Raw genomic sequence first — 12,166 nt, 5'->3', positions numbered from 1 at the left:
AGAATGGACGATGAATTGACGAAAAAGACCTCCAAGAACGTCGATCAGAGGCGAAGGAGGAGCTTAAATTGGTTTCCTGCTGTTCTTCAGGCTGTAGGGCTGCGAGGATTGACCCCTGTCATGTTAATTCTTGTCTGCTCTCTATCCCGGGTTCCACCAATCTGAAGCGGACGGACTGAGTCCAAGACTCCAGAGGGGATATTCCTCCGTGTCGGGTGAATGGGGTGCATGCACAGGCGAACTATAAGTTGGAGAAAGAGGCATGGCCGGTGGTTGTGCAGAAGATGGAGACTCCGGTGGGCCGGAGGTGCTGTTCCTGTCTATATTTGGGTTGCATGGGTTTATTCGATACTACTTAGCTTTGCAAAATGATCAACTCTTTCTTGGCTTCTTAGTGGTGGAAGGACTGTACGAAGTACACCAGATGACGGGATATTCCCCAGTTCTACACGGACAACCGGAAGGCAAGGAATAAGGCTGTCTCGTGAGATCTCGCTTTGACCTGAATTGCCAGTCAACAGACAGACACTCTTCAATTTGACCCCTGAAAGCGACCGAAGCAAAGTGATCTAGATGAGACACTCTCGGGGCTCTTGGCAGCCAAGGAACGATGGTTGGCTCAACTGGGAATAGCTTCAATCTCCATGAAACAGACAGCTCCTGCAACAACTGACTCAGGTTTCAACTCAGCTCATAATGGAGAATGCTGACTTATCCCCACTGCTACAGACACCGTGCGTCTCACGTGAAGCTCCTAAATCTTACAGGAGGAACCACCATGAAGTTGAAGCAGTGAGATTAGGGCTACCCGCAACCCTCGGATCCAAACAGACAAACACTCCAAATTGCTCTGCAGTCAGACGGTCAATTCCAACCCTGACTGGTCCAGAGACAGGAACACTGCATTATTATGCAGTCACTCGCCGTCCAACCTCAACCCACTCCACCATCCACCCTACAGCGCAAAGGAGTAAGCCAACAGCAGTACACCACGAGCGAGTTCATGCACACTCCATTGGACTAGCCATAACCATGACTCATGTGACCGTGCAACGCAATAAAGTTGTGCATGTTTACACTTTCCTCCAGCTGGCTGATTGGCTGGTGCTACATTCTTGCCATGCGGGTTGCATTCCAGCCACGAGGGCGCTCGCCGCGCTCAGACGGTCGGAGGGTTTCCGTTTGCTTTCGGACTGGACACGCTGGAGTTGTCTTACGAGAATTCTATCATCAATAAACTCTGGTTGACCCGTGGGTGGTCTGAATCAGGATCAGGGGCACGCGGGGGCGGTTTACGGGCGATAATTTTGATTCTCTGTCTTGAAGATGGCATTGTTTGTCTTACCGTGTGTAGCTGGAATTGAGAGGAGAAACAAGCGATATTGAAAATAGAAACAGAAACAGAGACAGCATGCTGGTTTCGGCTCGTGGCTACAGGGAATGCTGCCTACCTACCTAGTCTTACAGAACAAGCTACGGTATTGTTCTCGAAGCCCTAGCGATTGTTCCCACGACGACCAATCGCCCTACTCAATGCATCCCAGAGCTTAAAATGTCTCGGCTCCTTTGTCCCGAATTCCACCAGGGGGCTGGGGCACACCTCACCCCAGAAAAACGCTGTTTCGGGCCCCAACATGACGTTCTCTCTCCGAACACATCAGCAGCATGTCTTATTCCTGTTTTTGGAATCCATTGCCTTGACCAGCGATGGCTGCACACGATGGGGGCCTGTCTCGGCTGACCTGCAGGTATATGCTTTTTCTGTGCGCGTGGATCAGGGGTGTTTGGGATGACGAACGGAGCTGCTGCAGACGGGGGTGGGCGTTTGCTTGGATTGGAATTGAAATACTGCGTTGTGTCCGGTTTGCTGATGGTGTTTTTTTTCTTCGAGAAAGGTTGACTGTGTGCTTGTTGGGTCTCCTGGTTCTTGGTCAGAGTGACTTTTACATTTGAGTTTCTTCGGTTGCTTTATTTCTAATCTTTACGTTGTTTGGAATCCAATCTCACACGATGAGACTCTCTCCTGTCATCGCCGTCGCTGCGGCGGTGCTTGCTAGCCCTGTCGCTGGCTTCCTCGGGATGCGCTATGATATCGCGAAGCAATTGCAGCTCAATGCGGAGCTGGGCATCGACTCAAGCAACGTCGTCAAGAATCAACAGAACTTCCGCACTATCAGTGGGCAGGCAGAGGCGGAACCCTCACCGGAGTGGGTTACGGTATGCTTCACTATTCTAGAGTACGACCACCAAACTAACGACTGCAGCTCCCAATCGACCACGACAACTCCTCGGTGGGCACATTCCAAAACCGCTTCTGGGCAAGCGACGCATACTACAAACCCGGCGGACCCGTCATCATCTACGACGTCGGCGAAACAAACGGCGACTCAAGCGCTCAGCGTCTGACAGCCGATACCTCCGTCCTTCGCGAGATGCTGCAGGAATTTAACGCTGTGGGTATTGTCTGGGAGCACCGGTGAGCCTTGTCACAGCAATTAAACCATACATGATCTAACAAACCAGCTACTACGGCGAATCCCTCCCCTACCCCATCACGAACAACACCCCAGCCGAATACTGGAAATACCTCACCACCCGACAAGCCCTCGCCGACATCCCCGTCTTCGCTGAGAACTTCACCCGCCCCAACCTACCCGGCGTCGACCTCAGACCCGCAGCCACACCCTGGGTCATGATCGGCGGCTCATACCCCGGTATCCGCGCGGCGTTTTCTCGAAACAAATACCCCGAAACCATCTACGCGGCCCTCGCCTCCTCCGCACCCGTCGAGGCCCGAATCGACTTCAGCGCCTACTACGAGCAGATCTACCGCGGGATGGTAGCAAACGGACAAGAAGCCTGCGCACACGACATCCGCGCCGCCCTCGTCTACATCGACGAACAACTCGACAACCCCTCCACGGCGGCAGCAATCAAGCAGCTCTTCTTCGGCCCCGGCGCCGAAGCCAACTCCAACGAAGACTTCACCACCGCCCTCGCAGGCCTCTTCGGCTTCTGGCAGACCTACGGGCTTGGCCCCGACGGCGCGGAAGAATCCCTCGGGGAATTCTGCCGCTATATCGAATCCGACCTGCTGTCAGGGCTAGGCCTAGGCCTCTCACTCTCCCTCTCCGGCACCGCGGGCGTCGCCGCCCACCGCGGCAACAAATACGTCGCCGAGCGCTGGGCCGCATGGCCCATCTTCACCGAAGTCGTCAACTTCAACATGGACACCAACTGCCGCGGGCTCGACACCACAGCCCCGTCCTCCTGCATTCTCAACAAACCGCCCACAAGCCCAGACTACATCGCCTGGACGTGGCAGTTCTGCTCCGAGTGGGGGTTCTACCAGAGCAACAATGTCGGCCCGCACTCGCTGCTCTCGAAATACCAGACCCTGCAATTCCAGCAGGAGCAATGTAACCGGCTCTTCCCCGAGGCCGTCAAAGCGGGTCTCCTCCCGCCGCAGCCGGCGGCGGATGCCCTGAATAAGGAGTTTGGGGGGTGGACGATCCGGCCGAGTAATGTGTTTTTTACAGCGGGGCAGTGGGATCCGTGGACTCCGGGGACGCTGTTGTCCAAGGAGGAGTTTGCGCCGGCTGGTGTGCAGGTTTCTGTGGAGATTCCGAAGTGTGGGGTGAAGACGGCGGGGGACAGGGTGTTTGGGTATGTGGGGGAGAATGAGGTTCATTGTTTTGATTTCATAGCGGATTCGGTCAAGGGGCAGGAGGCGAGGGGCGTCTTTGCTAATGCGTTGAGGGAGTGGTTGCCTTGTTTTGGTAAGGGGAGGGTTGCGGCGTAGTAGGATGGAGGGGAGTTAGGGTTAGCTTGTACATCAACTGGCAAGGCACATAGTTACAGCAGACATAGGTGGCACGATAGGACCAATGATATCATCTATTCTCATATACTCTTCCAAACGGATAGATAGATAGATGGACCTGTCGGACGGAAATTGAGCCGGTTGAGGGATTGCTGGCCAGGAGCAGCACCCCGCAGTCTTCTGGGCATCCAAGGCTGGTCGATGGCGCTAGCCTGATCCGGGGCTGCTTGCGATTTGAGTAGCGGAGACCTCGGAAGTTGCAAGTTCCTGCGACGCTCACTCGCTGCGTGGCAGCATCTGGGCCCATTTCTTGCGAGGTGGGGTGGGATCTGTCTCCTCACATGCATCCCTTGTATTGTTCAACGTCTATATCAATCCCCATCCACACCACACCACCCATAACCACAGGAGTACAAGCACAATCACACTCTCAATACAACATGCTCTCCCTAACCATCCTCTCTGTCTTCGCCCTCCTCCTAACCACCCTCCTCATCCGCACCATCCAAACGCACATCACCCGCCGCCAGAATGTCAAAAAGTGGGGTTGCAAGCCCCCCACCGTCGCGCCCTCAGCCTTCTTCGGCATCCCCGCCTTCATGCGCCTCGCAACAGCAGTCAAGGAAAAGAGATGGGTCGAGTACATCGCCGCCCGGTACACCGAGTACGGAAATACCTTTGACCAGACCATGCTCGGCCGCGTCGCGACATCCACCATCGAGCCCGAGAACATCAAAGCCGTGCTCGCGACGCAGTTCAACGACTTCTGTCTCGGCACAAGACACCGCGAGTTCTACCCGACGCTCGGCGATGGCATCTTCACGCTCGACGGCAAAGGCTGGGCGCATTCAAGGGCGCTGCTACGGCCGCAGTTTACGAGGGATCAGGTTTGTTGTTTCCTCCTCCTCCTCTCTCTCCTTTTCCTTTTCACATACAGTGAAGGTATTGACTGGGTATACCAGGTCGCCGACCTAGACCTCATGTCCGCCCACGTCACCCGCCTGATAACCATAATCCCCACCACCACCCCCTTCGACATCCAGCAGCTCTTCTTCCAGCTCACCATCGACTCCGCCACACACTTCCTCTTCGGCGAGTCCGTCGGCGCGCTAGAGGATAACGCCGTGCTGGGGAAATCCTCTCTCGGTAACGAGACCGCCTTCAGCGAGGCCTTCAATACAGCGCAGGAGTATCTCGCGTGGCGATCCATGGCATTGACCTTTTACTGGACGATTAACCCGAAGCCGTTCCGGGAGGCGAATCGCAGGATTCATGAGGTTGTTGATTACTACGTGAACAAAGCTCTCGATGCGAAGCGGAATCGGAATCGAAATCTTGAGAAGAAGGAGAAAGACGGGGAGGGAAATGGCAGGTATATCTTCGCCGAAGCCCTTGCGTCCGAAACAGAAGACCCCAAGGCTCTCCGCGACCAGCTACTTAATATCCTGCTTGCGGGGCGGGACACGACGGCGTCGTTGCTGAGCTCGGCGTTCTGGTTCCTGGCTAGGGACCAGCGGGTCTGGAAGAAATTACGGAATATCATCGTTGCTGAATTCGGCGATGAGAAGAATCCAAGGGGGGAGATCACTCATGCGAGATTGAAGAATATGGATCCGTATTTGCGATATGTGTTGAATGAAGGTCTGTCTCACACCCTCCAGTCGGGCTTCTCACTTGATGCCCGCCCCTAGAAAAAAGAAATCCACTAACATGGCCATAAATCTAAAGTCCTCCGCCTCCTCCCCCCCGTCCCGCTGAATTTCCGCGTCGCAACAAAAGACACAACCCTGCCCCTCGGCGGCGGGTCGGATGGGAAATCACCGATCTTCATCCCCAAGGGCCGCCCGATCTTGTATAGCGTTTACGCGATGCATCGACGAAAGGACCTGTTCGGTGAGGACGCGGAGCTGTTCCGCCCAGAGCGCTGGGAGGGCTTTGCGCCTGTGTGGCAGTATTTGCCATTTAATGGCGGGGCGAGGATGTGTCTTGGTCGTGAGTGATCCCCTGTTTTTGGTGCTGGTGGTTGGTTTGTTTGTTACCTGGGGATTTTGCTAACGAGTTTGTTGGTGTATTAGAACAATATGCACTCACCGAGGCGTCGTTTACGATCGTGAGACTTCTGATGCGGTTTGAGAAGCTGGAGAATGGCGAGCCCGAGGTTGAGAGTCCGAGGATTCAGTCGAATCTGACGCTTGCGCATGGGGGGAATGGGGTTGTTGTGCGGTTGGCTTGAGGTTGGAGGAGTGGGTTGTTGAGTTGATATGCTACTGTGCGGACATTACTTGTGTACTTCTACTATTTCTGGGTTGGGGCGTTACACTTCATCTCCAGCTGCAATGTGCAGGTTTGTTGTCTGTCTATCCTGCGTGGTTGAGACGTGCCCTAATTGTGGGCAAGCTGTCCGGTCACGTGTATGTATTTGTTCTATGGCGTTTCTAATATTATGAATTTGATGATTCTACGTTTCTTTGCGAAGGCAGTCGCGCGGCGGCTTAGGTATATTGCTTAGTCGGACTTGGTTGTTCCTGGGGCATGGTGGAGGTAACAGGGCAGGGTGGTGTGTGAAGACGCCAGCTTACTTACGTCAATGGCCACGGCTCAAACCTAGACGGGCGGTGATAACATGCCGTCCAAGGCATTTTACCATACATTGCAAGGATGGAGGGGCAGATCAGATGGTGACTACATCGAGGGTCGGGAGAAGAAGCAGGGCCCAGACATCGTTATGAGGACTAGCTTATATCAATAACTGAACCAGGACATGATGTACTCTGAGCCAGGATTAGTCGAGCAATGTAGAGACCTCGATAATCTCTGGAGATTCGACGGACAATCCGCTGCTGTATGAGCAACCGGGCACAAACCAGACGAGGTAAAAACTGGTACGTCGTGATAAGCCTCCAATGGCTTACTTCTGGTTATGGTAGAGTCTTTGAACGTACTATGCGAAGATACTCATCAAGACATACAGAGATTGACCTATGATGTTGCTGCGGATGTGATCGCCACGCACTTAGGGGCTACTTGTGGAACGCTGAGGAGTACGCTGCCTCCAGCAACTAACGTAGTGCCTTAGAATGACATCAAGGTATAATATCGCGGACAGCAGCAATTACATTTCACAGCCAGTGACTTTTTCCTTTGTCAGATGAGTCACATTGATTTGGGCGGCTTAAGACGATGTAGAAAACATTCCCTTCTCTAACTCCAGAGCCAGCGACTTTGCTCTTTGAATTCCGGTCACCTGTTCGATTCTTCTCACTTGTTCAATAATGTATTCGCGCGCACTGTTCGTCGTAGTGGGTGCTGCTCCTGCAACATAAAGGGGCCAGAGCAGAGGCATAACATGAACGGCTCGCATGTCGCCTGATGTGCCCAGTTTATTGCAGTAGTGGAGGATGTACGGAACACTGTGGTATATATCGTTTGCGTTTTGTTCTATGATATGTCTTGAAGTCTGTAGGTGTCCGTCAGGTGGGAGGGATAGTGTTGGCTGAGACGATGATAGTATCTCAAGAAGTGTTTGGTGCAGCGTAATGCGTGCACATCGTTGTAGGTTCCAAGTGTGCGCCATTTCTAAGCTGGGATATAGATCGTATGGTTCTGACATGATGTCTGGATCTTTGTCTCGGGTTGCTAATGCCTTGTACCTATATTCAACCGGAAGGTTTCCGGCCCAGCGGTCCAGAGCTTCGTCGATGAACAGGAGCGCTGGAATAAAGCCGGATATATCTGACTGGTCTGAGGCCTTCTTCTTTACTGACGCGAGGACAGCGCACGCACTCACAAGTATACCTGCTAATCGACCAGTAGGAGCGTCCTGCGCGGATTCGAACGCTTGAAATTCGCTCATCCATTCTGTCAGCGGTACTGGCACCCGACGCCCGCGTTGAAGGCAATCAACAAGCTGTTCGCGTGTCAGAGTAGAAGTGTCTGCATGCTCGAGTGCAACTCACCACCTCAGTGCGCAGATACAGGAAGATGCTGCGACCAATTCTGTTCCGGAACTGGCTTATTCCTCGCAGTTCGACCAGTGCCAGGGCACCGTCCACATGGCTGTCCCATGGACTGAGGTTTTTATCGGGATTGCATATTACTGTCTAATAGAGTTGGTATCATTCAGAATTTTATTGTGAGTGGCAAGGGACTTACCTCGTATAGTACTAGCAGCATTACAGCGACTAGCAACTGATCAGAAGCGGCCTCGACGGGGTCTGCAAGTGCCACGCGTATATGGCGGAGAGCCTCAGAATACATCTGGCCCCCTATTCGAGTCAAAGAAGGTGCATTCTGCACGTACGCCAGGCTCGCCATCCCAACAGCTTTGATGAGATCAGCTATGTACCCGCCCTCTCTCGCCCCGGCGTGCACGATAGAGACACAGTCAGGATGGCTGAGGGCTGGGCCAGACCCGCTCATAAGATAATGGTAAAAGTAAAAGCTCAAGGCTAGTTGTTGTGGGGGGACAGAAATTGCCCTCCAGGGATCGTTGTCAGGCTCCAGGGCTTGCTGACGTCGTGCGGAGTCTGTAAATACTGCCGGGTTTTCATGAAACGAGGTAACAGGTCGGCGATTGTGGGAACAGTATTGAGGCTTGCTCAAAGTCTGCGCCGTCTGATCTCGAAAATTGAGGGAGTTCTGGTCGCGGTATCCATCACACTTGGAGCCTGCCCTAGTGCATTGACCACATGCGGGTTTCGACAGATCACACTTAGCCCAGGTCAGGTTAGTCAGCTATGATCTGATACAATGAGGTAGTATATACCTTTCTTCGTTTGACCCGGCATTCCAGACATGCTCTGCTGGGCTTACCGCGATAGACCATCTTGTGTCGGTTGCAACAGGAAGAGTAGGTTCATTCTCGCCACAGGGTGGCGTCTCCCCAGCTAAGGAACGCTTTATAATCAGCCCCACTAAGCCAAATGGTTCCTCGAGGTGCATACTGTTTCTGGAATGGTGCGGTTTAGCTCTCAAGTTCTTGTGGCTGACTCTTATGCTTATCAACCTGTTAAAAACTCATCTCCTCGAGCTATATACCTCTTTCGGCTCAGCAGAAACAATTCGAATGCACAGCATCATACTGTAGTAAATGCTATATAAAATGCCCCTGCCCCGTTGAGTCCTGCCTCTCCGAGATATCACTTCTTTTTCCGCCTTATACAAGCTCCTCACACTCCAAACCATGCCTCGACCCATTGCCTTCGTAACCGGCGCAACAGGCCACCAAGGCGGCGCCACAGCACGCGAACTCTTGCAAGCCGGAATCAAAGTCCACGTCCTCGTCCGCAACCCATCATCTGAATCCGCCACTGAGCTCCAACGCCTAGGAGCCCGATTATTCCCCGGCGACTTCGACAACCTCCCTGCCCTAAAGGCCGCAACAACAGGCGCAACAGCAGTCTTCCTAAACGTCACGCCTACACCCTCCAACCCAGAACAAGAGGTCATCCACGCCAAGAACATCCTAGAAGCCGCTACTGCCGCCGGCACCGTCACCACTCTCGTCTATTCCAGCGTCACAATGACAACAAAGCACGAGTCCTTCCCTAATTGGAGCCCGGAGTACCCCCTGGCCTGGTACTGGCAAAACAAAGCCCAGATCGAGTCCCTAGTACAGCAAGCTAACGTGCAATCCTGGACGATTCTGCGTCCGGCGTTCCTGATGCACAACTACCACCGCCCGATGGCTTCGTTTATGTTTCCGGAGCTAGGACAAAGGGTCTTTCGGTCGGCTTATAAGCCCACCACTGCCATGACCGTGCTTGACCAGGGGGATGTCGGGAAGTTTGCAGCCGCTGCAATTGTGGATCCCGTCGCTTATAACGGACACATCATAGATCTTGGTGTCGAGGCGCTTACGGCCGCTGAGATTGTGGGCGAATTGACCCTTGTAAGCGGATGCGATATTGCCCTGGAATGGTATCCCGAGGACGAAGCAGCGCAGTTGGCTCAAACGAACCCAGTTATCCGGGCCCAGCTGTGGGCGAACGAGGTTGGGTATCAGGTTGATTTTGCAGGATTGTCGAAGTACCCAATCCGATTGACTACGTTTCGTGAGTATCTGGAGAAACACCGCGAGCAGGTGGTACAGACGGTTGTTTAGCTTCGTGGTTGGGTTTCTGCTATTCTAGCTAGCCTTAAGAAAAGCAAAATCATGCGGAATTTCTGTGATCTATTACACCTATAGTGGATCATGAGAGACTTGCAACGTATTTACGTCTGTGTAGCAACTCCGTCCTGGGCATTGTGCTAAAGCGGTTGCCGGGGATTGTTTCAAGGCTCAGACTAGTTATGATGACAATGATATAATTATCACACGCTCATACTGAAACAGATCTTGGGCATTGCAACGCTTTGCTCAGCTTCTAGGCAAGAGAAATTACCTGCGGCTCCTAATCTCACCTACCCTTGTCCTTCTAATACTTGTTAATCGTGCATAAAAGAGTAGCTTGTTCATGTGCCGTCATCTATTGCCGAACTGCAGCTGCACTGTCCCAAATGCTATTTGTGGCTTTCTGTTCCTGATGCCCCACGGGATAGTCCGGGACAGGAGCTGAGACTCGTGCTGCTGTAACAATTCTATTCTTCCGGGGAAACGTTGGGATCCAGTCCTCTCCCAATCCGACATCCCCAGCCACGGAACGGGATGATCGATGAGGTTTTTGATGTTATGGTTAGGGGGTTTGAGTTTCTTGCTACTCATTTGTAAGGGGTGAATAGTAGGGCTGGGAACCAGGAGGGGTTTTTGGGGGGTCTTCCAATCCGTGGAGCTTGAGCCGTTTTGTGCAGGGAGGCGAGTCGTTGTATGTTAGTGCAGCTGAGCTGGGCCTGTCTGTCTGGGTTCTTGTAGGAAAGGACCTTAAATCAAGAGGGTGGGCCTGCGTGGCTTGGTTACAGAACAGAGTTCTGGAATGAAGTTGCGCTTCTTCTGTGTATGTATGTATGTTTGGTTTACATTCCATCGAGCTGGGCACACCATACGTGTATGATATAGATAAAGGCACAGTATAGTTTGACGGTAAATAGCGCGGCCCAAAGTTCTTTCTGTCCAAAATTGAAGCTCTAGTCAATTTGTGCCGATTGCCGACGTCTGCTCTCTCAGTTCCCCTGCAGAAGCCACGCAAACCCGGCAGCCCTATCCTTCCTAAACGTCGACGCAACACCCAGCTGCGGGAACATGCCATCAAAAGCATGCGTCACGCCAGGGTAAACATGAATCCTCGTCTGCACCCCCTTCTCACGCAACTCCCGCTCATAAATCAGCGCGTCGTCGCGTATCAAATCCAACCCCGCAGCCTGGATAACAAGGCGCGGAAGCCCCTTGTGCCCGGTTGGCCAGAGGAGGGGGCTAAAACGCGGATCTTCAGGAATAGGCGCGTAGAGCTCTATAACTCGTTTAAGTGCTGATTCTACAGTTCTGCAGTCGGCGCGGGGTGATTAGTTACGTACCGATCAGAGCTGCTCCCTCGGCAGCACTGAAGAGCGGTCCGTTCGCGTTCTGCTCGTAGCTTGTGTATTCGTCTCGGTACTTTTCTGGAAGGGCCGAAGGCGCGATCACGGCGGGGCTGTTCAGCCAGATCCCTGTTAGGGGTGGTGAGAGATTGTTATCGCGAGCTTGGTGTGAGATCACAGCGCCGAGGTTACCGCCGGCTGACTCGCCGCCGACGATGAATCCTTTCTCAGGGGTTGCGTTTAGAATAGAGGCGTGAGATGCTGCCTATGCCTTGTCAAACTTGAAGCCGAACCGAACCGGGAGTAGCAAGGTTCAGCTGGGATGACGTACCCATTCTACAGCATCATACGCATCCTCCAGACCCACGGGGAATGGAAACTCCGGTGCAAGTCTATAGCTAGGGGTCAGCACGACGGCGCTGTGCCCCTTGACCAGCTCGAGTGCGAGCGGTTCTTCCATCTCCGGCGCGCCCATAGCGAAGCCGCCCGGGTGCAGAAGGATCACCAGTGGAGCGCCGTCCGCTGGTGTCTGTTCGGGCTGGTATAGCAGCGCCCTGATCTTGCTTCCATCCCGAACTGGGATCTCGATTGTTGACTTCTTGAGACCCGTGTAGTCGGGCGGTGGGCCCGCGGCAGCTTGTTTGGCGACGGCGTCAAGCATACCCTGCCGCATTTGCTGAATTGTGAGGCCTGGGGGCGGTTTTGGGAGGGAACCGCCGGCGGCGCGGATGATCTGTTCGCACAAGAATCACTCAGTGGACGATGGGATGAGAGGTAAGAAGGGGAGTTACGTACGGCCTCGAACTCGGGATCGATTTTGGCATAGTCGGGCCATGTTGATGAGTCGTTGATGGACAGTTTGGCGGAGTTGAGTTGAATTGAGATAGAGCG

The 12,166-nt window shown here is 53.5% G+C and overlaps 5 protein-coding genes across 5 annotated transcripts; 3 read left to right on the top strand and 2 right to left on the bottom strand.

Annotated features, from left to right (window-relative positions):
• Window positions 1-2,010: 2,010 nt before the first annotated feature.
• On the top strand, window positions 2,011-3,802 carry BJY04DRAFT_224027 (putative serine peptidase, family S28; the record flags this gene model as incomplete). The annotated part of the gene is made up of 3 exons (XM_073717841.1): window positions 2,011-2,217; window positions 2,265-2,476; window positions 2,524-3,802. The coding sequence occupies 3 exons, from the start codon at window positions 2,011-2,013 to the stop codon at window positions 3,800-3,802; spliced, it is 1,698 nt and encodes a 565-aa protein (XP_073565283.1).
• A 424-nt stretch (window positions 3,803-4,226) lies between these two features.
• Window positions 4,227-6,286, top strand: BJY04DRAFT_202072 (cytochrome P450). The gene is made up of 4 exons (XM_073713146.1): window positions 4,227-4,710; window positions 4,786-5,464; window positions 5,552-5,815; window positions 5,899-6,286. The coding sequence occupies exons 1-4, from the start codon at window positions 4,264-4,266 to the stop codon at window positions 6,054-6,056; spliced, it is 1,548 nt and encodes a 515-aa protein (XP_073565282.1). The 5' UTR covers window positions 4,227-4,263; the 3' UTR covers window positions 6,057-6,286.
• Window positions 6,287-6,995: 709 nt separating this feature from the next.
• On the bottom strand, window positions 6,996-8,648 carry BJY04DRAFT_224025 (Zn(II)2Cys6 transcription factor; the record flags this gene model as incomplete). The annotated part of the gene is made up of 4 exons (XM_073717840.1): window positions 6,996-7,730; window positions 7,780-7,923; window positions 7,976-8,533; window positions 8,589-8,648. The coding sequence occupies 4 exons, from the start codon at window positions 8,646-8,648 to the stop codon at window positions 6,996-6,998; spliced, it is 1,497 nt and encodes a 498-aa protein (XP_073565281.1).
• Window positions 8,649-8,836: 188 nt separating this feature from the next.
• On the top strand, window positions 8,837-10,109 carry BJY04DRAFT_202069 (uncharacterized protein). Its single transcript, XM_073713145.1, has one exon. The coding sequence runs from the start codon at window positions 9,006-9,008 to the stop codon at window positions 9,924-9,926; it is 921 nt and encodes a 306-aa protein (XP_073565280.1). The 5' UTR covers window positions 8,837-9,005; the 3' UTR covers window positions 9,927-10,109.
• An 812-nt stretch (window positions 10,110-10,921) lies between these two features.
• BJY04DRAFT_232634 (alpha/beta hydrolase) lies at window positions 10,922-12,157 on the bottom strand (the record flags this gene model as incomplete). The annotated part of the gene is made up of 4 exons (XM_073719781.1): window positions 10,922-11,232; window positions 11,273-11,540; window positions 11,607-12,008; window positions 12,071-12,157. Coding segments are annotated over 4 exons (1,068 nt in total), but the record flags the coding sequence as incomplete, so codon positions are not given.
• Between the last annotated feature and the right edge of the window lie 9 nt (window positions 12,158-12,166).

The sequence above is a fragment of the Aspergillus karnatakaensis genome, assembly GCF_047715665.1.
Source record: "Aspergillus karnatakaensis strain CBS 102800 unplaced genomic scaffold BJY04scaffold_82, whole genome shotgun sequence".
NCBI classification, from domain to species: Eukaryota; Fungi; Ascomycota; class Eurotiomycetes; order Eurotiales; family Aspergillaceae; genus Aspergillus; species Aspergillus karnatakaensis.
Note: the sequence above shows the minus strand (reverse complement) of the source record. Positions and strands in the feature narration are given on the sequence as shown.

Excerpts from the sequence above, each read along its gene's own strand:
- BJY04DRAFT_202072 (XM_073713146.1), top strand. The coding sequence starts at position 4,264 with ATGCTCTCCCTAACCATCCTCTCTGTCTTCGCCCTCCTCCTAACCACC. Across the intron at positions 4,711-4,785 it reads CGCAGTTTACGAGGGATCAG|GTCGCCGACCTAGACCTCAT; the intron begins GTTTGTTGTTTC and ends TGGGTATACCAG. Across the intron at positions 5,816-5,898 it reads GGCGAGGATGTGTCTTGGTC|AACAATATGCACTCACCGAG; the intron begins GTGAGTGATCCC and ends TTGGTGTATTAG.
- BJY04DRAFT_202069 (XM_073713145.1), top strand. The coding sequence starts at position 9,006 with ATGCCTCGACCCATTGCCTTCGTAACCGGCGCAACAGGCCACCAAGGC.